This window comes from Trichosurus vulpecula, chromosome 1 (genome assembly GCF_011100635.1).
Source record: "Trichosurus vulpecula isolate mTriVul1 chromosome 1, mTriVul1.pri, whole genome shotgun sequence".
Lineage (NCBI taxonomy): Eukaryota > Metazoa > Chordata > Mammalia > Diprotodontia > Phalangeridae > Trichosurus > Trichosurus vulpecula.
In genome coordinates, this window is record NC_050573.1 from 196,985,616 (window position 1) to 197,012,131 (window position 26,516).

General features: G+C 35.1%; 1 protein-coding gene across 1 annotated transcript in view; it reads right to left on the reverse strand.

Annotated features, from left to right (window-relative positions):
• CTDP1 (CTD phosphatase subunit 1) overlaps positions 1–26,516 on the reverse strand; it is a 189,418-nt gene that overhangs the window by 147,382 nt on the left and 15,520 nt on the right. The window contains exons 2-6 of the mRNA XM_036734913.1: positions 18,008–18,091; positions 15,737–15,830; positions 13,552–13,683; positions 10,678–10,828; positions 3,297–3,387 (exon numbers count right to left, since the gene is read on the reverse strand). Of these exons, the coding sequence (XP_036590808.1) occupies positions 3,297–3,387; positions 10,678–10,828; positions 13,552–13,683; positions 15,737–15,830; positions 18,008–18,048 (509 nt within the window). The 5' untranslated portion in view covers positions 18,049–18,091. The remainder of the gene's footprint in view (positions 1–3,296; positions 3,388–10,677; positions 10,829–13,551; positions 13,684–15,736; positions 15,831–18,007; positions 18,092–26,516) is intronic.

A 26,516-nucleotide genomic window follows, 5' to 3' on the forward strand; every position in this document is an offset into this window, starting at 1 on the left:
TTTCCCCGGTGCTTTTGGACTAAGAATGGTAAGAGATTCTAGTTACACACAAGAGAATATGAGACATTGCCTACCTTTAAAAAAAGCGATAGGTCATCTTTTCTGTAAATGTGTTCATGTTTCTATTGGGAGTTTTGCCAGTCTTAAAACAGGCATTCAAATCTGACCAGCTCAATGACCAAACCACAATGACAGAAGACCCATGATGAAACATGCTACTCATCTCTTGAAGATAATAGACTCAGGGTACAAAGAGACATATTCAATGTAGGAATTAGCTTTGCTCAACTATGCATATTTATTACAAGGGTTTTCTTTTTTCTTTTTCAATGGCGGGAGGGAGAAAAGTGGGATGCAGAGAAAATATTTTAGTTTATTTAAAAATTAATTTAATTCTTAAAATAAGCATTCAAACATTAATCAGAAAATGTCTATTATATGACTGTACATTTACACTAGATATTAATGAATACCGAATTCAGCTTTTAACTACAGCGCTAACTCAGCAACCCTGGTACAGAACACATCTCTTCTCCTTCTTCACATCCCTAGTTCCAATAAGTTTTGGACTCTGCCACAAGGTAAACAAAGTTTCAGAAGAATGGATATGAAGCAGTACTTGGCAATAATGCTGTGGAAATAGGTTGAGTAATTCCAACTACAGGATCAGTAACCCAGCACTAAGCTTTCTAGTTTACCCAGCTTCTCCCCATATTTCCTCCTTTAAAATAAAGAAGGAAAATGGGAAAATAATGAGAGAAATGCCAAACAGCTCTAGGTCCATATGGCTCTACTTTTCTGACTCTAGTTTCGCATATTTTAAGAGTGTGTAACCAGGGTAAAAGAGGTCTTTGCAGGCCCTAAAGTGGTTAAATATATAAAAGGTGGGGGACAAGGGTAGAGAAGAGAATGCACAGTGTGATTCAGCTAGCTATTTTTCTTGAGAGAAAGGGGGGAAAAAAGAAGGCACTTGATCTTAGGGGAGTTAGGGAAAAATTAGTGAAAAATTGGCAATTTTTTGCACGGAAGTGGCAGTGCTTGTTCATACCCAGGTCTATCTGCTTTGTTTCCCCTCTTCCTTATGTCAACCTCTAAAATATTCTCTTCCCTCATTCCCGTATCAATTCACTTAACAAGGAGGTGAAAGGAATAAGATTTTATGTAGCACTTACCATGTGCCAAACATGGTGCTGAATGCTTTACAAATATCTTTTTATCCTCATTATCACAACCCTGTAAGGTAGGTGCTATAATTATCCTCATTTTACAGTTGAGAAAACTGAGGCAAAGAAAGCTTAAGTGACTGGGCCAAGGTCACACAGCTGGTGAGTGTTTGAGGCCAGATCTGAACAGTGCCTGGCACATAGTAGGCACTTAATGAATGTTTATTGATTGACTCCAGGAGAACTTCCTACTGAGAAGGAAAGATGTCACTGAAATACATAGGCACAGACTACAGAATCCATTCTAAGATCATTCATGGTAACAAATCAGAGGGAATTTTTTCATCTATTTTATACACATAACGTTACTTCTGGGTTTCCAGACTACAATACCGTAACTCAGATGAAGTCCTACTGTGGAACTTCCCTCAGTGCCTGGGTCCTTCTCGTACTGGAATTGTCCTCCTCCATTTTAAAGACGGACCCAGGCTGGCCAACTTTCATTCTCCTCTTGGCTATACTTCTGGCTTTCCAAACATCAACACCATACCCTGTGTGAGAATCTTCGTCTTCTACCCTGCCACATGACTCCTCTGGCTTTTCAGCTCCCTTTTGTATGTGGTCTTCTTTCATTAGAATACAAGCCCCTTAAGGGCAGGAGCTTTCTTTTTGCTAGTATTTGTATTCCCCATACTTTGCATAGTGCCTGGCACATAGTAAGGGTTTAATAAATGCTTGATGCCTTGTCTATTTTCTTATTGTAAAATAAGAAAACTTATCTGAGGGTGACTTAAGTGGCCATGCCTATCTGTAAATCAGCGCAGGGCAAGGAGATAAATATTGACATTATCCATAAGGTTCTGCCTAATGGCAGTATTTAAGGAAAAAACAAGAAACTTCTGATGAGGATACAAAGATTATTTTTTTGAGACAGAACCTCAAATACCTTTTAGGGAATAAGGAGCATTACCTAGGATATAAAAAAAATAGCAACTTCTGTACAAACAGAAAGAACTCTTGTAGGAAACATAGATAAGTAGACGGGATCAAATAGGAGCAGGAGTAAGCTCAAGGCATGGTATACAAAAAAGATGGATGTGGGATGAAGGAGTTGATGATATAACCAATGATTTTGTAAGCCATTGCTAGGTTAACATATTTATTCCTTAGAAAATGAAAATCATAAAGCTTAGCTACAAATATCATGGAAAACTTAAAATCAGTGCCTTAGCAAAATGGCTTTACTCATATATTTAGGGTCAAGCTTGTAGGGTTTATATTTTTCCAGATTCTCACTCCTTTCCTTCTCCTACAACCTGTTCCTCCTCTACTTCTTTTCTTTAGTGCCTATTCCCATCACTTAACATCCCCCCTCCCGCCTCAATGTTCCCTCAATGCTCTCTATTCTCCCAAATCTGAACCTCACATCTTAGTTTTCTTTTATCATCCACTTGCACTGTTCACAGGACTTTATGCTGGGCACATTACAGAAAAAAAATGAAAATAAATATTCTCAGAATTGGGGATATAAATTAGAATACACAGAAATCTACATATCTTTTCTCTTTAGGAAAAAAATTCCACAGAACTGCAGAAATACTGCAATGAACTCTCACTCATGACCACCACCCCCACCATCTTTGAATGTTGATTTAAGCACAGTGGACTTCGGGAAAAGACAAAAGAAGGGGAAAAAGCAAAAGACAAAACTATAGATGTTTTGAAATATGGAACAATTAACTTAGGTAATGTTTTAAGGTTTACAAAGCACTTTACCAGCAATTCTGAGATAAGCAGTATTATTAGGTCCATTTTACAGATGAGGAAATTGCAAGTACAATGATTCGAATGGGACTTAGAAAAAGAATTGACTGCAACAAGAATACCATGGCTAAGTACTAACAGCAAGAATAATTAAGTTTTTTCCCCATCAGAATACAAAGTTATTACTTGTTTTTCAAAATTTAGATAAACTTTAATAAATGAATGAGAGGGGAGGGAGTAAATGGAACCACAACCCTATGCTTCTTAAAATGCAAATTTCACAGTGGCAACCAAAAACTGTTCTAAGAAAAAAAAAAAAGAAACTCTAAAGTGATGACTATAACTGTGTACATACAATCATATACATACCTGAGGTTCCCTGTTTTAGAAAATGGGTCAATACACTCATCTCTTGATAATATTCGATGAGAAAAAAGCTTCTTTTCAGGGTCTAAAAAACCTTTTGAAAGAAAAAAAGGGCAAGTTAAAGTATTTCTAATGTCATTTTATGTAGTCTTTTGCAAAAGTAAAACCTTCTTAGTTTCCTTTGTAACGTCACAGACGAAAAGTATGGTAAAAACAAGTAACCTATGTGTACTTTCAGATAAAACTGTCACTCAACAGGGTTTCTCATTTTTCAGGTTTTAACACACAAACACCCATACCCCCCTCCACATGTACACCTGTATTCTATTGGAGGAGATAATAGGGACATGTGGGTATACACACACACACACACACACACACACACACATAAAAATATACGAAACATACATACAAAATAAGTACAAGTTAATTACAAGGGAGAGAGAATTGGAAAAGGCTTTAATGCAGAACACAGTGTCTGAGCAACATCTTAATTAGAGACTCTACGAGGCAGAAGTAAGGGGAGAATGCATTCCAGGCATGGGTGTGCAAAGGAATTTTGTGAATTAAATCCATGGTGGATGATGAAGTCACCAAGGGAGAAAGAAGAGGGGTCAGAACAGAATTCAGTTTCCTTTTTCGTATCAATCAATCAACAATCTTAAATATTAAGTACCTGCTGGTACTTAATATACTGGGCACTAGGTATATAAAACAAAAATGAAGCAGCTCTGCCCTCAAATGGCTTCCATTGTATAGGGGATGACAACATGTACATGAAATTACAAACTAAATAAATACTAAGTAGCTTGAGTGGGGAAGCACTAGTAGCTAAGGAGATCAGGAAAAGTATCATGTAGATAGAGGTGTTTGAGCTCAGCTTTGAAGGAAACTAGGGATTCTGAGAAGAGGTGATATAAGGAGGGAGTACATTACAGGCATGGAAGAAAGTCTGTGCTAATGACCAGAGACAGGAGATGGAATGTCAATTTGCAAGGAACAGCCAGAAGGGGTTGGACTAGAGGAATAAAATTCCTTCCAACTTTAAATCTTCCTAAAGGTATACCTAGAATGCTTCATCTTAGCATGGAGATAAGACTGACTTCTTGAAGGTTATGTGCCAATAGAGCACAAGCACTGGCAGGCCTGTCCACTGTCAAAGGATTAAGAATACAGAACCAGCAACAGAATGTGCCTGCCCCCAAAGACCAGCCCAGTTAAGCTTACAGGTCATGCAGCTGGCCACACACGGAGATCAACCTTTTAGGCCATAGAAAATCAAAACAGCTATCTACTTCAGCAGGGGGTGATAAACTGCATCAGTGATAGAAGTTATCCATAGCACTGAAATGAAGGTTCTTTAGAGTTTTACACTGTTATCAAGATAATTAGGTGGAAGATAATTTAAATGGATGTTATACTATTAATATAGCAAATATTTTAAATTATAAAGTTTAAAAGAAAATGGTATTTATTCCATTGTATTACATAGCATTTCTATCACTCTATAATAGTTCTTTATTGCTTTTTTTATTATGCCAAAAAAGCAAAAGAAAATATAATTACAAATTAAGTAGGTAATCAAGAACATGAGCTGTCAACATGGTACAATCTCATTCTTATAAGATGAGGAAACTAATATTGCTTTTTTTTTAACTTTACAATTTTAATTACTATCGCATATTACCTTCACAAAGCCCTACAAAATTCAAGTTAATGGCAAAGAAATTCTATATTAAAAAGTGAGGGGCCAGAAATAAGGAATAGGACTATGATTTCATGATCTAGGGAACTCCAGGGTGAGGAAATTCCCTCTCCCAATGTAGATCAACACCCTCTCTGCAGCTTATAATCTTATCAAGTTACTCTCTACCATGCAACCTCTAACTTAATTACAGAGGAAGTTAAGAAAAACAATCCTTATAAATACATTCATTTATGGGCTGATGTAGAGTACAATTCTCCTGAAATAGTTGAGTGCTGTTATACCCAACATGTACTTCCATGTTAGATGATAATAGACTCTTTCATTTTACATTTGTTTAAAGAGAAAACATGTTTTTCCCAGGTGCTTGAGTTAATAGCCATCTTATAGAGATAGTCTATCAAAGACAATTCTTACATTTGAGAAAGATCATGCTAGAATCAATCCACTGTATAAAATGAGCTCTGGATTACTTTAAACTCAATTCACTTGATGAAAATAAGGCTTACTGTACTAATTAGGATTTACATATTTAGTTGTAAGTTTATTTTATTTAATTCTAAGCACCAAGTTAGCTAGGAGCTACACAGAACTTAAGCTATCGTTTTTTATATTAGTTTTAGAAAAAATTAGTTTAGGACACAAAAGGACATAGGTATAATAAAAAAATTTTACGGAAAAAAATGTTTTTGTCATAAAACAATATAGTTCTTCCTGAAAAAAAATCTGTTACAAGATTATATCTGAAGCATCAAATTCAATTCTAAGTCAATTTCATTTGACCAATAAATGGCAAAATGTTTGGTTAAAAAAAGTATACTAAAATAAGTATTTTAGTTGGAAACAGGAAAATATATAGATGAAATAGGCATTCATAATACAGATTTGGGGGAGGTATAAAATAAAAGCAGTTTCTCTAACTGCACAATTTTTTTCAAACTTACTTTCCCTAGAACACAAGCTACCTAAGCAATATTCTAACCAGCTATCTTTTCCCTTGGTTATTCCCTAGTACGTATGAAGAGTTATGAAAATAATTTCTCTACTCAGCTACTATATCTTGAATGACAGAGTAAGATGATTCCTTTCCACTCAGCAGGTCATTAGAGCTGACAATTCCCAAAGATTTCACTTTATGACATGCTGTCAATATTTTTAACAAGCAGAATTATCTTATACAACATAAAAATCAATTTACGCTTTTTCACAAATTATTTCAAGTGTGCCTCACAACAACCCTGTGAAGCAGGCAGGTCAGTTGTTAATCCATTATAGAGATGAGGAAATTTGGGCTCAATGATATTAACTTGCCCCAGATAACACCACTAATGGCAGAGCTGGGACTCAAACTCAGGCTGTCCAAATTGTAGTCTAAAGCTCTTTATCATGCTGCCCCTCTGGTTTCATAATTCAAACTTTAAAGAGAAAACAAAGAAAGTCTCCACTGACTGAAACCATATCCTTTACCCTATTTCATTAACCATGTCACTACAGAAAGCCAAAGAGTTTTTGTAAATGAATGTGTAATATACAGATTAACCTAAGATTATATATTAGCAATATAGTAGAGTGAAAAAAGCACCTGATTTGGTGTCAAAGGACCTGGGTGTAAATCTTACCTCAGTCACTTACCACATATATAACCTTGGAAATGTCACGTAGCCTCTTTGAGCCTCAGTTTCTTTATTTGTAAAATGAAGGGGTTGGACTAGAAGTCTTCTAAAGACTCTTTTAACTCAATCTATGAGTGTGCTGGCAATCAAAATGGGCTCTTAGCACTCAGTTCAACCAAGTGCCCTTGAAGAGTTTGGCCTTTGTTTCCTGGATTAGATTGGGAGTCCTTGGTAACCTCCTTGCCTCAGGGGAAAGCCTAGTTTACATGGGTTTGAGTGGCATGTTTGGGACATCCGAGGCTTTTAGACCACATGGGTTTAAGTCGCCTCTTTGCGACGATTTCAGGTCAGGTGGGTGAGTCGCATGTGTGACTCACCCTTGACTCTGCAAAAGATATAAAACCAAGGGTTGGCTTTCTATTTTTTGGAGCTCTTACCCAAGCCATGGTGGCTCGAGTGACTCTGGTCCAGCCCTTGTTATGAGCTCCCAGGCTGAACCTAGATGTTGGTAACTATGAATTGTATTTGGTCTGTCTGTCAATGTTTGTAATTTGTTTGTATTTGCTCTGAAGTTCCGGGTGCTGGCTTTTTCCCCTGAACTAAGTGAATGGTATTTGTATGCTGAATTAAAGTAAGCTTGTTAACCCCTTAATGTTGCTTTCCTTAGTAAAGCAGATCAAAAGAACCCGGGCTTCTGCAGCATGCTGGTAGCGTGCTTGTTGTTGGGCTTGTACCCCCACAACAACTGCTCACCGGATATTTGAAACAATGATCCTATCAGATTTTGCTCAATTTTACACATTAACTCAGCTATATTTTCTAAAAAATTACCTTCACAGTGTGGTGCAGTAAACATATTATTGGAGCTGGTCAGAGTCAGAAAGACAGGGTCAAATCCTGTCACTAATGTGCACTTGCTGCATATTCCTGGGTAAGTCAACTATGCCTATAAAGTACTTTGCAAAACTTAAAAGTACTAAGTAAAAGTCAGCTATTATTACATAGGGAAATCTAAAAGACTTGCAAATTATAATTCAATTGTTCATACTAAAAATGTAAAAAGATAGAAGATAGTTCTACTTAAAACTAAATGGAGAGAAATGATACCTTTTGTTTTGACTGTCATCTCTACAATCTGGCCCAAAGCCAGCTCAGCCAAAATGGTATTTATCTTTGGGATTCAGTTCCATTCAAGACCTCCCAAGGTTGTCCAGCCTAGACCTCAGAATTCACCTGGCCTCCTGGGGCTGTCGAGGCTGTGGGTATTCTACTCTAGAATGACTTAAGAATTAACAGGTTAGATTTCAATAGCTTTTCAAAGGATGGGGGAGGGTGGGGTCAGGGAAGAAGGGAGGGGAAGGGGGCAAGAGACTACTTGATACTTCATTGGGCTCTTTACCAGCTCATCTTGTGGGAAAAGTAAGAAGTTAACATTCCACTGACAGATAATTATTTGCTTTTTAAAGAGGAGATCAAGTTGGGTTTTTTTGCACCCTAATCCAGAAACATATATTCCATTCTAAGAGCAAATGAGCCACCCAGTGGCTAAACTTTAAATAAAGCCTCAATGAATAAAAGGTCTAGTTGTCAAGTTCTCAGTATTTCTAGAATAAAAGGTACATGGTTCCATATGCTTTATCGCAATCTCAGGTAGTAACTATCTAGTCCAACCGATACCAGACCTGTTATTTTCCTAAAAGAGTCACTCTTCTGTCATTAAATTTTAGTATCTCTTAGTTCTATGATCAAATATAAACTCTTGTTCTCAACTCTACCTTTTGGAATTTCTATTCTCCTTCAAGACTCAGCTGAGGTATGACCTGCTTATGCCTTTTTTGGTCCAACTGATAATGCCTTCTTGATCTCTGCCCCCTCCTACATTATCTCAAATCTGTTTTGTAGGTTTTTTTTTATAAACACCTATATACATGCATGTCCTATTAGAATATGAAAGCAGGAACTATCTCACTTTGCCTTAATATCTCCAGAACCTAGATTACCTCTCAAGGGTTCTTCAGGTACTGGTTAGACTCAACGGCCCAATACGTCACTTCAAAGGTAAGATTCTGTGATATTTCACATAGAACCATGCTCCTTTTATTCCAGAAATGTTGAGAACTTGAGTGCCTAAAGAAATGCCCTTCAAGTTTTACACATTTTTATGGCTTTTTAGAAGTTTAGTTATTGGACAACTCATTTGCTCTTATAGCAGAATTTCTTGATTGAAGAGCAAAAAATAATCTCTTCTTTAAAAGCAAGTATTTTCTATCAGTGGAATGTTAACTCATTACTTCTCCCAAGTGATGAATTGATAAAAAGCATAATGACTGTATTTAGTTATCTTGCTTAACATCCCTTTCAGCCCAACCCCGGCAAAGCTACTAAATTCTGGCCTGTTAATTCTTAAGTCATTCCAGAGTAGAATATTCATATCCTGGACAGCCCCAGGAGGCCAGCTGAGTTCTAGGGTCTAGGCTGAGCAACCTTAGGAGGTCTGGAGTCGAATCAGATCCCAAAGATAAATACCCTTGTTGCCTGAGCTAAATTTGAGCCTTCAAAGTTTTAAGAGCCATAAATATATTAAGAGAGGGACTAAAATAAACTCAATCACAGAAAGGCTTGAAATACTCTTAAAAGTAAAAATATTTTTGATTTTTTAAAAGCAAATCACTTAAATTAACACTACAAAAAGAAGACAGTCTACAAATTATAAGAAAGCACTCAACAGGAAAAAGAACTATCAAATTCTGAATCAAGGTTCTTTTTTATAGTTCTAGAGTAAACAATAATTTTAATCTGTTGCCCGGATCGTAACAAAAGAATGCTATAGGTCAGATTAGGGAAAGACATATATCAAGAGCTGTGTGTAGTCCCTTTCTTGAACCTTATAAAATAAACATATTTAATGATCTTTCTGGAACAGATGAATGCCCTTTAACTTTGACCTCAATTCCAGACAATGAACTAAAATAAAAAGTATTTTCTCATAAATCATTTCTATGACCAACACTGCCATCAAGTGTTCAGCACTGCTATAGCTAAAGTAACTTTTATTTTACATGTCCCACAAGGTGACTAAAAAACACAATCCCAAATGACACTTGCCTAAGGAATCACAAGAGAATATAAAATATTCAATGTTGGCACTGACCAACCCAGAGGCCTGCTTGGTATCAAGTAAAACAGGCTTATTTCATAGAAGGAAGTACTAAAGTGCTCACTACAGGTTAAAAAAATAAAAATGCTGCCAAAACATCCTTCAGTGTATTTCTAAAATCATTCCCAACTAAGGAAAATAGACAAATATATTTGTACACTCAAGATTTCTACCCTGCCAATATCATGGTGAATAAACCAGATTATGGTCCCAAGATCCACTAACCAGAAATATAGTCATTGAGGCCAAAAATATAGTGAGTGGTAACTGTGTTAACTGTCAAAGTAGCTTTTCTAACCTGAGACTGTTGCTTCTATTACACAGGGTATCCCAAAAGTTTAAAGATGAAGACTGCACAAAGACTTTAGGAGTTTAATACTGCATGAAAACTTTTTAGGACATCCTGGTTCTAACTGCAAGCTGAGTGCTGTAACTGAAAATAACATAATACAAAACAGTAAGGAATTTGCTGGCCTCCTTAGCCACTCTGGTTATTTATCATAAGGATTAAACCAAGACAGTTCAGTTTAAGAAATGTACAAAAATGCTTTAATTTTGATCTGCTGACATGATCCTTATAGAACTCAGGGCAATTTTTCTACAGTATTTGAAGAATGATGATAAATCAAGAGACAGCATAATGTACTACAAAGAGCAATGGATTTTCTGTCAAAGACCTAGGTTCAAATCTCAGCTCTGATATTGTGACCTTGGGTGAGTCACTATCACTCCCTAGGCCTCAGTTTCCCTGTATATAAAATTAGAGGACTGGACTAAGTAGCATTCAAGTCCCTGCTAGCCTGAATTTCTATGCTCCACATCCTAGTTAAAGGTGTTAAAATAAAAATAACAGTCACATTATGTCAATTTAAGCAAAATGTTTCATAGCTTCTTAATCATATTGCTTACCTGCAATGGTATGTGCATAAAGCCGGCTACCAAAGGTGAAAACATGCAATTCATATAGTTTGGCAATCTTTTCTAGGAATTCCCTGCAATGAGGACGTAACCGAGTCTGTAGCATAGGTTCGCCTCGGCCTAACTGAAAATGAAATATGCCCTGGGGAAGAGAAGGAAAACTGATGAAAGAACAAATCATGAGAGCAATAACTTATTATCATTAAATTTTCTCGTCAATCTAGTTAGGGACAATACCTTTGAAATGTAGCTTGAGTTGGATCCTATTTGTTCTAAATGGAATATAATGTTAGAATACTTCTAAATTATTGGTTACAGTGGGCCAAATTATTGACCCATTACTATTACTAGTTGCCCATGATACGTTTAAAAGAGTCTCTATAAACGGTTTCAAAAATAATCATCATAAATAGTAAGCAGGTATCATGCCAAAATATCTGCTAAGTATGCATCTCATATAACAATTTGCCCTACTTTTGAGCTCTCCCCTTCCCTTCTTCAGATATACAATGGTGTGATTATTTAAGTTCCAGAATTTTCAATCCCTATTATTGTTTTGTATAGTTGTTAAAATAAGTTCCCTAAAAGATTTCATTATAAAGGTAGTTGCTTTCTTCATACTGTAGCTATTTCAAAACAGAAGACCCAATTCATGTGTTACTTGAATGTAATTATCAAGCTACTGAAAAACTAAATGAGTGGTAGTTGTAATGGCTATACATATGTAGGATGTTTGTTTTCTTTATGGATGAAAATTTCCAAGAACACAAATACATACAGTAAACTTTACTAACTAAAGAGGCTTAATTTATTAAAGTTTGAATTATAAATTTTTTTAAGGAAATGCAGCTGTAACTTAAAAAAAAAATAAAGCATCCAGAAAGATGTCTTACAAGGCCAGCTTTAATATGTATTTAAGACTTATTTGTGACTAGCATTGTCATCATGCTTTCATGTAAATCAATATGTTCTTCAAAGTTAAGTGGAACTGTTCTCCACAATTTTGTTTATGACATTTACTTATTCATTATAATTGAAACTGGGCAAACTTCAGCCCAGACCAATTTAAATGATTATAAACTAGGCCTATGAAGTCTATAATGACTTGGTGTGAAATTAAGCAACTTTTACTTTATTTAGTTTCTCCCCCCAAAAAACTTTTAAAAACCCTTAGAAATATAATTGAGCTAATTTGTGATGTGTACATAGCTTTGTTATTTTAAAACTACTGCTGCCTACTAAGGGCAAACAGTTTCACTGTTGGCCATTTAACTAGAGATATCTTTATTTTCCTGGGAAACTCCATTATTATTATGGCCAACATCAACTTTAAGAGTATTCTTGTACCCACCTATCTCTAAATTTGTCTTGGATTAAAACACAGGTCTCCAAATGTTGCAACCGTCTTCAATTAATTTAAAAAAAACCAAACCTCCAAAGCCTAACAAAAGTCTTTTTTACAGAGTGCGTTAAGCAACTGCACAGTAAGAACATGTTTCTCTCTGTCCAACACACTTTTCTACATATCCCTTCCCAGATTAAATCCACTTTAAAATGTCAATAATAAATTCCAAAATTCAGAATTAACAACCTTAGCATTGGCCATAGATCCCACTTTATAGGTGACCTATAATTTCCTGCTGCAACAATTTTCCCCAAACATGGTGATTCTACCTTTGCTTGAAGACCTCTAGTGAAGAAGGACCACTGCCACCAGAGGCAGCACTGTATACGACCACTCAGAAAGCTTATTAGGAAGCTTTGCTGCATCTCAAGCCAAAATTTGCTTCTACCATTTATACCTATTGCTCCCATTTCTGCCCTTGTTAGGCATGACCTTAAAGGTCATCGAGCCCCAAAATACTTCTCTAGGACTCACTCTCTCTACCCATCTACAACAACCCTCTGCTTCAGCCAGACTGGTGACTCATGGTCCCATAAACTAGCTACTGAGCATCCCTACCTTCTTAGGTTCATTCATGCCTTTTCATGTCTTCCTTAAACTCAATAGTGTCAAACTTAAATAGAAACAGGTGCCACTAATCTGTACGTAAGGATCCCTGCGGGCCACTTATTGACTTAGTATTAAAACCTAATGTTATCTGTGTTTTATTGTATTTTTATTTACTTTGCTAAATATTTCCCAATTACATTTTAATCTGGTTCAAGCTGCATCTAGGAATGATGTAGCCACATCTGGGCTGGGTGTTTGAGCCCTCTGCTTTAACCTATCTTAATTCTACTATCCTTCAAGGCCAGATCAAATATTACCTCTCTGAATCTCTCCTTGACTATGTTAATTCAAAATGACTCCTTTTTCCTTCCTTTTCCTTTTTCCTTAAAGCTTTTGTTTCACTTACTGTTATAGTGCCATGTTAATTATTCCTAAATGTATCTTATCTTGTCTCTTCAGTTAGACTATAAGCTCCTTAAGATAAAGACTGTATCATATGCCTCTTGCTATCCCAAATTAACACCAAGAATACAAACTACATGATAAACATGGGAAAAAAAAGGATTACTTGATTAAAGTTAAATGCTAGAAGAACTCTCTTATCTTCAGTACAGTCAAGTCATTGCAGTGATAATCCAATATAAATCTATTCCAATAAAGTATATGGTTCTGGGTGCACTGAAACATATCCATTGTAATCCAACCTGACATGCTCCTTGCCTTGAAAGTATACATATGTATACTTGAAAGCATACATAAATACATACATTTGAGGAATCTAGTTAGTGTTGTAAACAGGACAAAGGAAGAAAATGGAAACAAAGAATGGTAAAATATAAAAGACTTACTCTATCCAAAGAGATAGTAAATATTTCAATAAAATTATTTGTTACATGTATCATATCACTTACTTTGTTTGACATTTGTTGACAACGTTGCTGCTCCGTGGTATGAATTAACGTTTGATCCAAATCGACCATGAGGACAAGCTTTCTGTTTCGATGCAGCCGTTGCTGGTCTTCTCGACCTAGTTGTTCAGCTTGCTAAAATACAAACAGAACAACAACAAAATAGGTCAACCAAAAGGCTTCAGGCCAAGTAGAGACCTCAATCCTTTTTAAACATCAGCAGACACCAGCAGAAAGTTGGCTGATTCTTTAAAAGAGATCTCAGTTTAAAAGAAAATCCTAAGACTGCCTTCCTATCACAAAATAACTTGGAGAAGTGCATATACATGTTAGTAGGACAACCCATCTAACAAAACTACATTTACTAACAATTCTAAATATGATGAAGTACAAAATATATACAAAGTCTGATGGTTGTTTCTTATAACTTCAAATATTGTAACTTAAGTATAAGTCATATCTAGCATATTACAGTACTACATTGCCACTGAGCAAATGTTCTCTTCAAAAACAAGCTACTACAAAAAGTGAGTTATTTTTAGTAAAAAAACACTCAGAGTACAAGAATGAGAACGTGTCAATGGGCTGCAATTTGTACTGGTGGAATGAATACCCATATCACACTGAAAGAGACAAAATACTGACACTGAGTGATTGTGTTATCAGGCCATAACTCCCTATGACATGAAACTTTCCCTTTTTTCTTACCTTTCTAATCTCCCTTCTAATTTAATATTCCCCATTCCTTTTTCTTTCTCTTGACTATGCTTCATGTCTTTCAAGGACAGAGTAAATCAAAGAAAGTTACTAAATGGAGAAGTATAATCAGTATGGAAAAATTTTGGCATTATAAAATTTGTAAAGACTAAAAATAGAATACAAAGTTGTTTTTTATCTCATAATAGGAAAAGTTCAGGAAAAAAACAGATGTAAAAATAAAATAAAGAAATAAAACTTCTAGAAAGTATTAAGATTTGAACTTAGCCTTAGAGTTCTCACACATACAGACAAAAATCACCACAAGTCTTTTGCCTTTAAGATGTAGGATTAAAAAAAAATGTAGTCATATCTAAAACACCTTTTGTATAAAAGAACATGATAACATTATCTCTTTTGAATATCCTAGATTAATAATGTTACTTTAATAATTAAACTGTAATAGCTCCACTTAATAACTATATCTGGTAGAGAGAAAAATTAAAAAAGGCACAAAATTGCTTTCCCAACATGTCCTATACCACTTTTAAAAATTCTAGAGAGCTTGGTTATGGCTGTTAACGAAAATATCTTAAGTTAAAATTAAAATAGGGAGGAGGGGCAAATGACACTAGAGAAGGGAAGAAGAAACAAAGTGGTAATGAAAACTAATCAATTAACAAGTATTTATTAAACATTTACTACGTGCCAGATACTTTATGACAAACTGAGATACAAAAACAAAAATGAAACACTCCCTACTGTCAAAGAGCAGAGCTTCTATTAAGAGAAAAAGTGGACAACATTGGAAGATGATTGCAAGACAGAATTAAACTAGAAAAGCAAGAATGCTCCCTTTCAGAATTACTTAAAAAAATTTTTTAACTCTTTTTGAGACAATTTAAAACAGTACTGCTTAACTTTCCAAAAATCAGAAACATTAACTAAAGGAGACTGTTATTCTCTACCACTGAAATCCCTAAAGCAGATTCTATTTGTGAGTTATAGTTGAACCAATAGTGGATTTTAAATTAAGCAAATAAGGCAGAGGAAATAGTTATTTTATCATGACATGAAAGCAAAGTCAAATGTGACAATAATATTATGTACTGCTCCCTACTCAATGCAGAGAAGAAATTTTTTTAAAATCCCTACAATGATTAACTTGATGTAACCATTTATTAATACTTCAGTATAATTTTTGTCATCTGAATACAGAGTGCTCTTTGGAAAAAAGAAAAATGAGAGAACAGATTTATATATGCCAGTGGCCAGCTTTGTATGAATATAATTGGTTGAAAAAATAAAAAATTTACAGTTAATATTAGCATGCAGAAATTCTGAATAAAAAAAAGTGATTTTATATCTCCCCTCCACACACACACTCCCTCCAATTATGCTGGCTTACATGAAACAGAAATTCCCCTCATTTTTTTTTAAAAAGAAAAATCTCCCCAAATCTTCCATCTTTGCCCCAAATGACTAAGCTTACCTCAGAGCTAACCATCAGTTCTGGCACACTGTGCACCATGGAGACAGTTGCTGTGGATAATGGCACTTGCTGTTTTCCATTTCTACTCTGTAGCCTTTGTTTAGACAGAGAAAAAAAGTCAGTTTCAATAAAGCACATTTCAATACTATTGAGCTACATGCAGAACAGCTGCAAATTACACATAATAAAAAGTCACCATCAGGCTTTAGGATTTACTTTTCAATATAATATTTTAAGAGTTGTTTTAAATATATGACTACTGAAATGGATTGAAGGTCAGAAAAAGTTAAACAAATAACCAGTTAACTATTTCTAAAATTCTTTGTGAAAATTAATCTACACAAATTAAATCTGAAAATATAAAATTAGATCTTAAATGACAGCGCAACTATAAGCAGTTCCAAAGAAAATTTAACCAGATAAACCATTTTTATTTTATTTATAAAGTAGAGCAATTTTACTTTAATAATTATTCCTTTTATCCCAAATTACTTAAAAGTATGCTACAACAAGAATCCACAATTTTCTAGTTAGTAATTCTATCTGTTGCACCATAGATGTTTTCTAATAAAGAACAAGGATAGACATATTTTGTTATCTTCTGGAAAAAAGAATTTTAAAAATTTTATTATACTTCTAAAAGTACCTAAATTTTCCACTTTACTGGAAAATGAGTGGGCTAAGATAAGTCCATTCATCAGAAAGAGATTTCATTGTGACAGAATTCATATAACAGATGCAACACTTTGCTGGAAACAGTGTATTTGTTTTTTACTTGCCCAGTATTTGAAAGAGATCAAGGGATCACAATAGTCTGAAAATAAAATAGCACTGCTTACCTCATTTTTATACCAGCAAGATTAAGTGTTTTATTACAGCTCTAAATCTATGATCCTATGACCAACGCACATTATTAGACCAACAAATTTCCTTCTTAGTTTTCAACAAAAATGAGCACTTCAATTTCTCCTTTGGAGCTCCTACAAGTCTAACACATTTCAGCATTACTACATAGCATGTAACATTAGGGAAAAACTAGGTTGTCCAGCACAAAGAAATCAAGCAGCAGACAACACTGAGGAAAACCTGCAGGTAGTAATTTTTCCAGATATTTCCCTCATTCATTCCCTTCAAATAATGACTTGATTATGTAAAAGGCAATGGATGCTCTATGTCTTTTTGTTTTCTTTTCCCTTTACAGTTACTAATTGTATCTGAATAATCATTATTCCCTGTATATTACAAACTCTCTAGGAAAATTTTAGTGTTGGAAAACTGGGAAAAGAAGTTAACATTTGTCCAACTTCAAAGATTTTTGCAACTATTATATCACAAAATATTTAGTCCAAACTATTATGCCACATAATATTTAGTCCAATGCTCGAAACAAAGTAGGTATAAGAAACATTATAATGAAATGCTCCTAGTCGCCCTCTCGTTACTCCCAATATTCTGAATGAAGTGTGCATCCCCTATGTGGGTGAAGAATTAGAGCAGCATTAGAATTAGTAATTTCTAAATGTTTTAGCAAACCATATATGTCTACCTAATGTGTTTATTAATCCCATTGGCTAGATCCTCAAATATAGGATCAAAATGCTTTTCCTAGTTTCTAAGTTAACAGGTTAGGTGTAGTATAACTACACATATTTGAATATGCATTAAATTTTTCATGTATAATTTCTTGTGGTTAAAATTGTTTACATGAAAATCAAATTAAGATAGCCAAGGAATAAGATTTTTTTAACCAATATAGCAGACTTGGTAAAATATTCACAGTCTTATAGGTTTTTTTTTGCTATGCCTGCCTTTTACTCACCTAAAAAAAATTAAATTTTGATCATTCAGTCCTGACCCAGGGATAGGCAGACAAACAAGTGCTGATTCAAGCGATGCCATGTCCCTCCCAGGCTTTTGGCATGAACAATTCAAAGCTTTTTATATCTGTCTGTCATCATGTTCACACTTTTAGAGAAACTACAAGGTCAAGCAAGTTTACTTTCTTGATTAGATTTATATGCTTTCAAACTAACAATAAAAAAAATGAAAGAAGTGGATTTTAATATAACTAAACAAAAAAAGTCTTAAATTTGCAGTTAGTATCAGATAAATATCAATGCTAAATAGGAGACCAAAAGAAATCCAAGTTAAGTTTATTTATTTTTGTTACTACACTGTAGCCATGATAGTACTCAAGTACACTCTCTTCTTACCCATTTAATCAGCTTATTTTCAAACAAATTTTTATTTTTCATCCACAATTATACTTACTGTGTTAAGTCTTGACCACATTCAGCACATAAACCTTTCATAACTACTGGGTGGCTACATCCTTCTAATCTCACCAGAACACCTCTGCAAAACAAAGTGACATGAAACAGTTTAATAGCATAATTAGCCCAAACAGTAGATTAAATGTGGTAAAGCACATTGGAGTGGCAGCCCAGAGACATGGATTTAAGTCCCAGGTCCCACTTAGTGACTGGTTGGCTATTAGTAAGTCACTAATCTCAGTTTCCCTATCTGTAAAACTGAGATAATATTTATGCTACCTACTTTACACACTGTGAAGCAAAGCATTAGTAAAGTACATAGGGTTTTATCAAATATAAACTTCTCTCTATTTCTGCACTCTTCTCAGGATGCACCACGTGGTACCACCACATCAGCAACAGAAAGCAAGGCAAGTTACCTCAACTGCTTGCAATCCACTAAAGCAGAGGAGAATTTTATAGAACATGCCTGGAATAATTATTACTTTCACCTTGTTCATTTAAAAAATTTTTGGACTGGACCTTTGATTTCATTATTACAGGAAACTTCAAGTGAAAAAAACTCCTACCAATACAGATCAGGGACTTTTCTGCAACTTATAGACTTAGAGGATGTCCCAAATGTCTTAGTGCACTTATAAACTTCAATAGCTTAAAACCCCAGTAAGACTTTTGGGATACCTTATATAAGGAGGCACACACATGACTATCAAATAATACAAGATTCAGCAATTAAATGGAAATATCACTTTTCTGTAGGGACTAATAAAAAACCTAAAGGCTTCAGAACACTAAATTTAACTAAAACCAGCAAAACCAACTTTTAAGATGTTACCAAATGTTTTATTAAATATTTAAATTTTAATAAATATTAAATACTTAAATATATTAAATAGAATATACTTAAGCTTTTTTAATGTCCTTTTTAGAACATATTAATACTAACAGCAATTCATACTACTGGTTATAGCCTAAAACTGAAGTGTCGAAAATGGCAGACCAAACCAGATTAAAATGTAATTTGGGAAATATTTAAAATAAATAAAAATACAATAAAACATAGATAACATTGCATTTTTAAAACTAAGTTAAAAATTGGCCAACTGGAATGCTTACATACAGATCAGTGGACCTCATTTCCATTTGAATTTAATACCACTGCTCTAAAAGGACAACTTCTGTTATGGGTCACAGCCATCATCTGAGAAATCCACTGTCTTTTACCATTGAATCCCAAGTCTGTTTTAAAAGTGATATGACATTCTTCATGTCTAGAAACTGCTTTACAATCTATATTTCTTAAAGATTAATAGAAAGCTTCCGTCTTCAAGATAATGTTCTGTCCCTTCTGCTTCAGATTTAGGTTAAATCTTTCTTATGTGATTTCAACCCCACCTCACCCCTACTCCAATTTCTATTGCAAAATCAGTGTGTTCTGCAGTGTTTGAGATTTTAAAAAATACACTGAAAAAGAAATATATTGAACAAATACTATTTAATTAAATGATGCTTGACAAAACCTTAAAACTATTATTATACTTTGAGTTGCAAAATATTTAAAAATATCCAAAAAGGTATGTAAATTTGCCTTAGATATCATTCCTACTATACAGACACAAATTTAGCTACATTTTTCCACCACAATAAAACCACAATATTTTTAATTGTGTACATAATCTTTTTGTTTTTCTTGCACTTCACTCATCACAAAGTTATGGCTACTTTTTGTTATCCCTGAAAACAGTTATATGGTTCTATGATATACTTTTTGAGGTATTAACACAAAGCTAAGAACTATTACACAATCCTGGTTTAACAATTAAGCTTAAATCTGAACATGTCTTGGGATAGGGATTTTTATCTCACAAAGAAGCCCATTCCAAAGTCAACTCTAACAGTGACAAAGTTATTTCCTTACTCTTGCTTAAAATCTAACTCCCAAAGTCCTGTCATCTGAAACTACTGAATGACACTGATTCCTCTTCCACAAGAGGGCTCTTTGTCTTCTCCAGGCTTAAAATTTCCAATTTATTTAGCTATGTCTTATTTGACACGTTTTCCAGTCCTAATCACCATTCTGGTTGTTCTCCTTACTTGGTGACATTTCTCTTAAAATGTGACTCTCATAGCTGAACACATTGCTCTCTATGTAGTCTGTCTAACAAAGGCTATAGTAGTACTGTTACCTCCCTTTTGCTATACTTCTCTTGTAACAGCAGTAGATATTTTTTTAATATACTTTAGGTAACGGTATACAAAAGCTGAGCTTTCCCACTATTTCCAGATGAGAGTGAGATGTTCCAATTACAAAAATTTATGCTATACAGACAGCGGTATCCTTTTTTTTTTTTAAGGCAGTCACAATACTCTTAAGCCTGCAGTCAGCTAGGCACTCACTGAAGTTTGGGTTTTTCCCCCCACATTTGCAATGTTTACACCATCATGTATGGGAAAAACTTTAACCTAAATGAGTTTACATTTACGATTATTCAATTTAATGGTGCTAAATTTGGGCCTGTAATCAGAATCCAAAGAATTGAGTAGAATTTTTTTCATAAGTAGGAATATACTTAAAAAAAAAAGGATCAAAATCAGGTTGTTTCCATTTATATCAGTTCTTGTTTATTAAAAAAAAAAAAAACTCCCCACAAACCATAAACCACCACAACTTATTAAGATGCTCTCATCCTAACTTAAGATACATTAATCTCATAGGCAAGAAGTAGTATGGGGCAGGGTATTGAGGACTAACCTTGGAGTTAAGAAGACCTGGTGTAAAACAAGGGGCTTAGATTAAATGGCCTCAAACCTTCTTTCCAGCTCTATATCTCTGATCCTATGACCAGAGTTCAAGTCCTACTTCTGACATTTACTATCTGTGGGACCTTGGGCAAGTCATTTGAATGTCTCCATCAGCTAAGTCTACTAATCTGCTGCAGTGGAAAGAATTTCCACATCTGGAGCTCTAGTGAAATACCACACACACACACACACACACACACACACAATCACAGAACAAGAACTATCATAAAAAACAGAAATGTATTTGTAAATCAGGCTTTAAAACTAACTAAAAATGCCTACACCAACCTAGAGATCCCACTGTCAGGCTACCTGAAGCAGATCAAAGACAGAAAAAAATTTCCTATATGTACAAAAATATTAATAGCAGCAGTTTTACAGTAGTTTAAAAACGAGAAACAAAATAGGAAACCATTGATGGAGGAATGACTAAATTTGTGGTACCTTAATGTAGTAAAATATTATTATGCCTTAAGAAATGGTCAGTGTGAAGAATTCAGAGAAACAAAGAGAAGACTTAAATTAACCAATTCAGGATAAACTAAGCAGAACTATGAAAACAACATGCACATGACTACTACATAACTGAACACCATATAATTATAATAACACAATCTAGTCCCAGGAAGAGTTAATAAAATGCACTTCTTTCATCACTTCATTGAAAATGTATGAGAGTACTGGTGTAGAATATTGCATGTGTTATCAGACATAGTACACTGCTGGTTGGTTTTGATGAACTGCCTTTTTTCTCTGTCACTTTTAATTTTTTGTTACAAAGAACACATAAAGTAGGGAGTGGAGAAAAAGGGATTTATTTAGCAATGAAGGTGGTATAAAAACCGAAGGCATCGATAAAAACAGAAATTTATATGTACGCAACATTAAAAAAAATAAATAGCATGGATGCTAAAGTCAGGCTTCTTTATTCTGATGTACCAGGATAAGTGAGTTAGGTGCACTGACAACTCCATCCCAGCAAAACGGGGAATATAAGACAGGACTCCGCGTCATAAGTCACTGAAATCTCTTTTTTAAAGTTTGTATATCTGTGTAATATTTTCCAGAAAGTTTTATAAGTAGGTCACAAAAGGTCACAGACTATAGTGATCACTCCTAGAACTAAACACACTCAAAGTCAAAGAATGACTTGTCTCCTTTTCCTAATTCCAAATAGCTCTAGATGAAAGCAAACTGTTCTGGGAGTTGACTTCTCATTTGATGGCCAGCAGAGGGAACCCTCTGACCTAACATCTCTTTTCTACCACCTTTCTTCTGCAAGGGGAAAGGATAGTGTTCCTAGAATAGTACTTGGAGTTACAAGGGTCATTAGTGCCATCTAGCCCAATCTTCTCGTTTTACAGATAAGGAAACTCGAGCCCAGAGAAGTTAAATGACTTGCCCATGGTCACACAGGTGTTAAATGGTAGAGGTGGGGTTTGAACTGAAGCCCTCAAATCCAGTGCTCTTTTCTGTGTTTTCCCGCTACTCATATTCAGTTAAATTTTACCTCTTACAATCAATATCTTTTGTAGACACATCCAATTTTATCACTTTTCCTCTTTCCCCTCTGGAATTCAAGTCTTGACCAAAAACAGTTTCCTTCCCTCTTTTTCTCTTTTTTAAATCTAATTTTTTAAAATCTAATTCAAATATTTAAGCAACTCTAGGGTAAGGAAGATACAAAGTTTAAATCAACTAGATGTCACTGCTTGCATTGCCTCACGGGGGGGGGTGGGGGGGGGATGATACACAAATAACTGTAACATAAAATAATCCATAAGAAAAGAAAGAGCATACTAGCTCTTTGTTGTTGTTAGTCGTTTTCATCCACGTACAACTCTTCATGACCCCATTTGGGGTTTTCTTGGCAAAGATACTGGAGTGTGGCCATTTCCTTGTCCAGCTCATTTTACAGATGAGGCAAACGAGGCAAAGAGGGTTAAATGACAACTAAGGCAAGAAAGGTAAGAGATCACCAGATTGCAGAGGGGTTTGAATGAAAGTACTACACCAGTTCAAGTGAATGATATTAAGTTCTAGAGTGGTTTGTAAAGGAAACAAAGGGGAAGAAAGCAACAAGTATCGGTGAAGGCAGAAGTGGCAAAATTTGCCAACTGGTTGGATAAGAAGAGGAGGTTGGAAAAAGTTTCCAACAAGTTATCAAGGTGACTGGTAGTACTATTAACAACCAATGAAGTAAGGAAGAGGAATAGGTTTGGGCCATGTTGCATTTGAGGTCCTTGTATAACAACCTGATAGAGATGCCCTGTACAGTATAAGTCATATAGGAATCATCTGCACATAGAAGAGAACTGAAAATGAAAATTAATCAAATAAGCTATTTATAAAGCATTTAACACAGGGCCTGTTACGTGGTAGGCACTTAAAGCTTCCTTCACTCTCTCTTTGAAAACACAGGACTGAATAAAATTGTAGAGGAAGAAATGTAAAGACAGAAGACTGACACGGTCAGAACTTTGGGAGTATACCCACTTTAGAGAGAAAGGAAGAGAAGCTAGCAAATGAATAAATGCAAAAGTATAAAATTAAATGTTCCAGGCACTGAACTAAGTAACAGGAACACTACAAAAAGCAGGATCTCAAGGAAGTTATATTTTACTATGCTAAATCAAAACATATAGTTGAATGGTGGCCAGCAAGGGATGTTTTTGGTTAGTAAAGTTGAAGAGACGATGAGGAGAATCGACCAGCAACTAACAGCCTTTCTTAGAATGGAAATGTTGATTTATTTAATATTCCCCAGACAAGTGGAAAGGAGGGCAGAGGTTAGAGAAGAGGATGAAGAATGATGAAGCCTTACCAATCAGAAGTCCAGGGCTCCCAGCAAAGAAGAAAGAGGAGTAAAGAAGTAAGTGGAAAGTGAAGAGAGTGAAATGAAGAGAGAATATCCAAAAAGAAGGGAAGATGGGCATCATATTCTGCAGAGATTAAGGAGGATGAGGACTGCAAAATGGTCACTGGATTAAAGAAAATTCCAGAGAAGATTTAGTGAGATACATGAACAAGTCCTCTTCTATTCCAGCAGAGGCTGAGGTATGTAAACTACAAGAACAGAATATTATATATGTTGCCAACCCAGTCTCTGTATCAAATGTTCCTAAATGTTCTCCTTTGTCCCAAAGGAGGAGGTGGAAAGTGAATTACTTCAATATTAAGACAAAAAGATATCAATAAAATTTTAAGAGAGAAAAAAATCCAATCTAATCCAAGCAACATTTGTTAAGCATCTACTATGTGTGCTAGGCACTGTGCTAAGCACTGGGAGGAAAAAAATCACTAGATTTTACAATCAAGTTACTGGTAACCTCAGAGGAGAACTTCAATGGAGCCAAACTGCAAAGAGAATTCTAAAAAGTGAGTAAGTGATATGATATGTAGGCTTAATTTTGATCCATGGGCATGAATGAATGGGAAAAACCAAAAATATGTAAGTACTTTTCACGTGCAAAGCTCTAGGGATAGATACGGAAAGGTAAGACAGTTCCTTTTCTCAAAGAATTCACTTTCTAATAGAGGAGATAAAGCATATGGATAAAGCATACTTATAGCATATTTCAGCTATAAGTAAGATAGGGAGGTTCCATGGTCCTTAGGATATAGGTGCAAAGTAGATGGTAATACCCCTACTTTAAAGCCATTTCCACACTGTTGTGCTGCAAGACACGGTGAGCAGGCAGACTTCAGAAAAACCTGTAAAGACTTATGTGAACTGATGCTGAGTGAGGGGAGCAGAACCAGGAGAACATTGTACACAGTTACAGTCACATTGTGTGATGACTAACTTTGATAGACTTAGACTTGCACTTTTCAGAAATGCAAAGTTCTAAGACAACTCCAAAAGGCTCATGATGGAAAATGCCATCCACATCCAGAGAAAGAATTACGGAGTCTGAATGCAGATTGAGGCATACTATTTGCTCTCTCTCTTTTTTGTTTTGTTTTGTTTCTTCTTTCACGTGGTTCATTCCATTAGTTATAATTCTGCTTTACAACATGACTAATGTGAAAATATTTTTAATATGAATGTATATGTAGAGCCTATTGTCTTGGGGAGGGTGGTAAGGAGGGAGGAGGAGAAAATTTAACACTCAAAAGCTTGCAGAACTTTATGTTGTAAACGAAAAATAAATAAATTTTTAAAAAATAAGAAAAAAGAACCTAGCTTACAAAAAAATAGTCATTTCCCTTGATAAAACCACATGTCAGTTTTTTGTTTTCAAATTTTTTTTTGACAAAAACTTTCTTTCCTAGGTTCTCGGTAGCTATGACTATCACCTGAAGGAGCAGTTGCCAAGTTGTACTTCCACAAAGGGTTATGTATGAGTGTGTCCATTTTAATGAAGGAAATGGAATGCTAAGTTTGGAAATGAAATTAAACAAAGAGCCAGTGTCAGCCTTTAAAGTCTTTCACAAAAGTCCAAAGTCTCCAGCTACTTGATAATTAAGCCTGCTTTTCCTCAAGTACCAGCATTTAATGTAAAACACTTTTTATTAAACTTGATTTTATTCTGCTACTAATATTGCAATGATGTTATTTTCCATTTTTCAATCATAAATGTAAAGAATTAAAAGAAGTTTTTAATGAATTGACCCACTTGACCCACTACTTGTAGGAAAATGTACTCTAATTTCCAATCAAACAACTTACAAATAAACTCGAAACATAACCTATTCATAAACTAAGGTCAACTTGGACTCAAACCTAGTTCACAACTTCAGTGTTATCTTTGATTCTTTACTATCCTTCACCCTCACATACATAATAACGATAATAATAGCTAAAATTTATATAGTGCTTATTATTTGCCAGTTACTATGCTAAGGACTTTACAATTATCTCTTTTGCTCCTGGGAGGAAGGTGCTATTATCCCAATTTTACAAATGAATACACTGAGACACAGAGAGGTTAACTGACTTAGGCAGAGTCACAAAGCCAACAAGGTCTGAGGCTGGATTTGAACTCAGGTCTTCCTGACTCCAGGCCTAGCACTATACCCACTGCACCACCCAGCTGTTGCTATATTCATAAGAGATCTCATTCATATATAAATATATGTCTGTATGTATACGTATACGTATGTATATATATCTCTCTCTTTCTCTCTATTCCCACAGCCCTTAACCCTAGCTCAAATCTCTATCACCTCAGACCTAGACTACTGCATTAGCTCCCTAACTGGTCTCCCCCTCCAATCTATCCTTTCTGAAGGTTCCAGTCTGTCCCTGACATTCTCTACTCATTGAGGTCCAGTAATTCTCTATTACTTCTAGTATCATATAAACTCCTGCTTGGCATGTAAAGCTCTTCACAATCCACATATCACCTTTCACTCATTACTACATTCCACACAATTCATACTGACCTACATACATGGCCCTATCTCCTCTCTTTGCACCAGCTGTCCCCCACAGCTGGAATGTTCTCCCTACTCACGCCAATTCCTTAAATCCCTGGCTTTCTTCAAGACCCAATTCAAGCACCACTTGAAGCAGAAGGCTTCTCCTTGGTTTCCTCAGCTGCTACTACCTTTCCCTCTAAGGTTTTCTCGTATTCATTTTGTATCTGCTGTTTATATACGTACTGTCCCCTTTGTTAGAATATAATTTTAAGGGTAGGGGCTGTTTTTGCTTTTTCTTTATATCCTCAATGCTTAGAACAGTACCTGGTACAATATTAAGT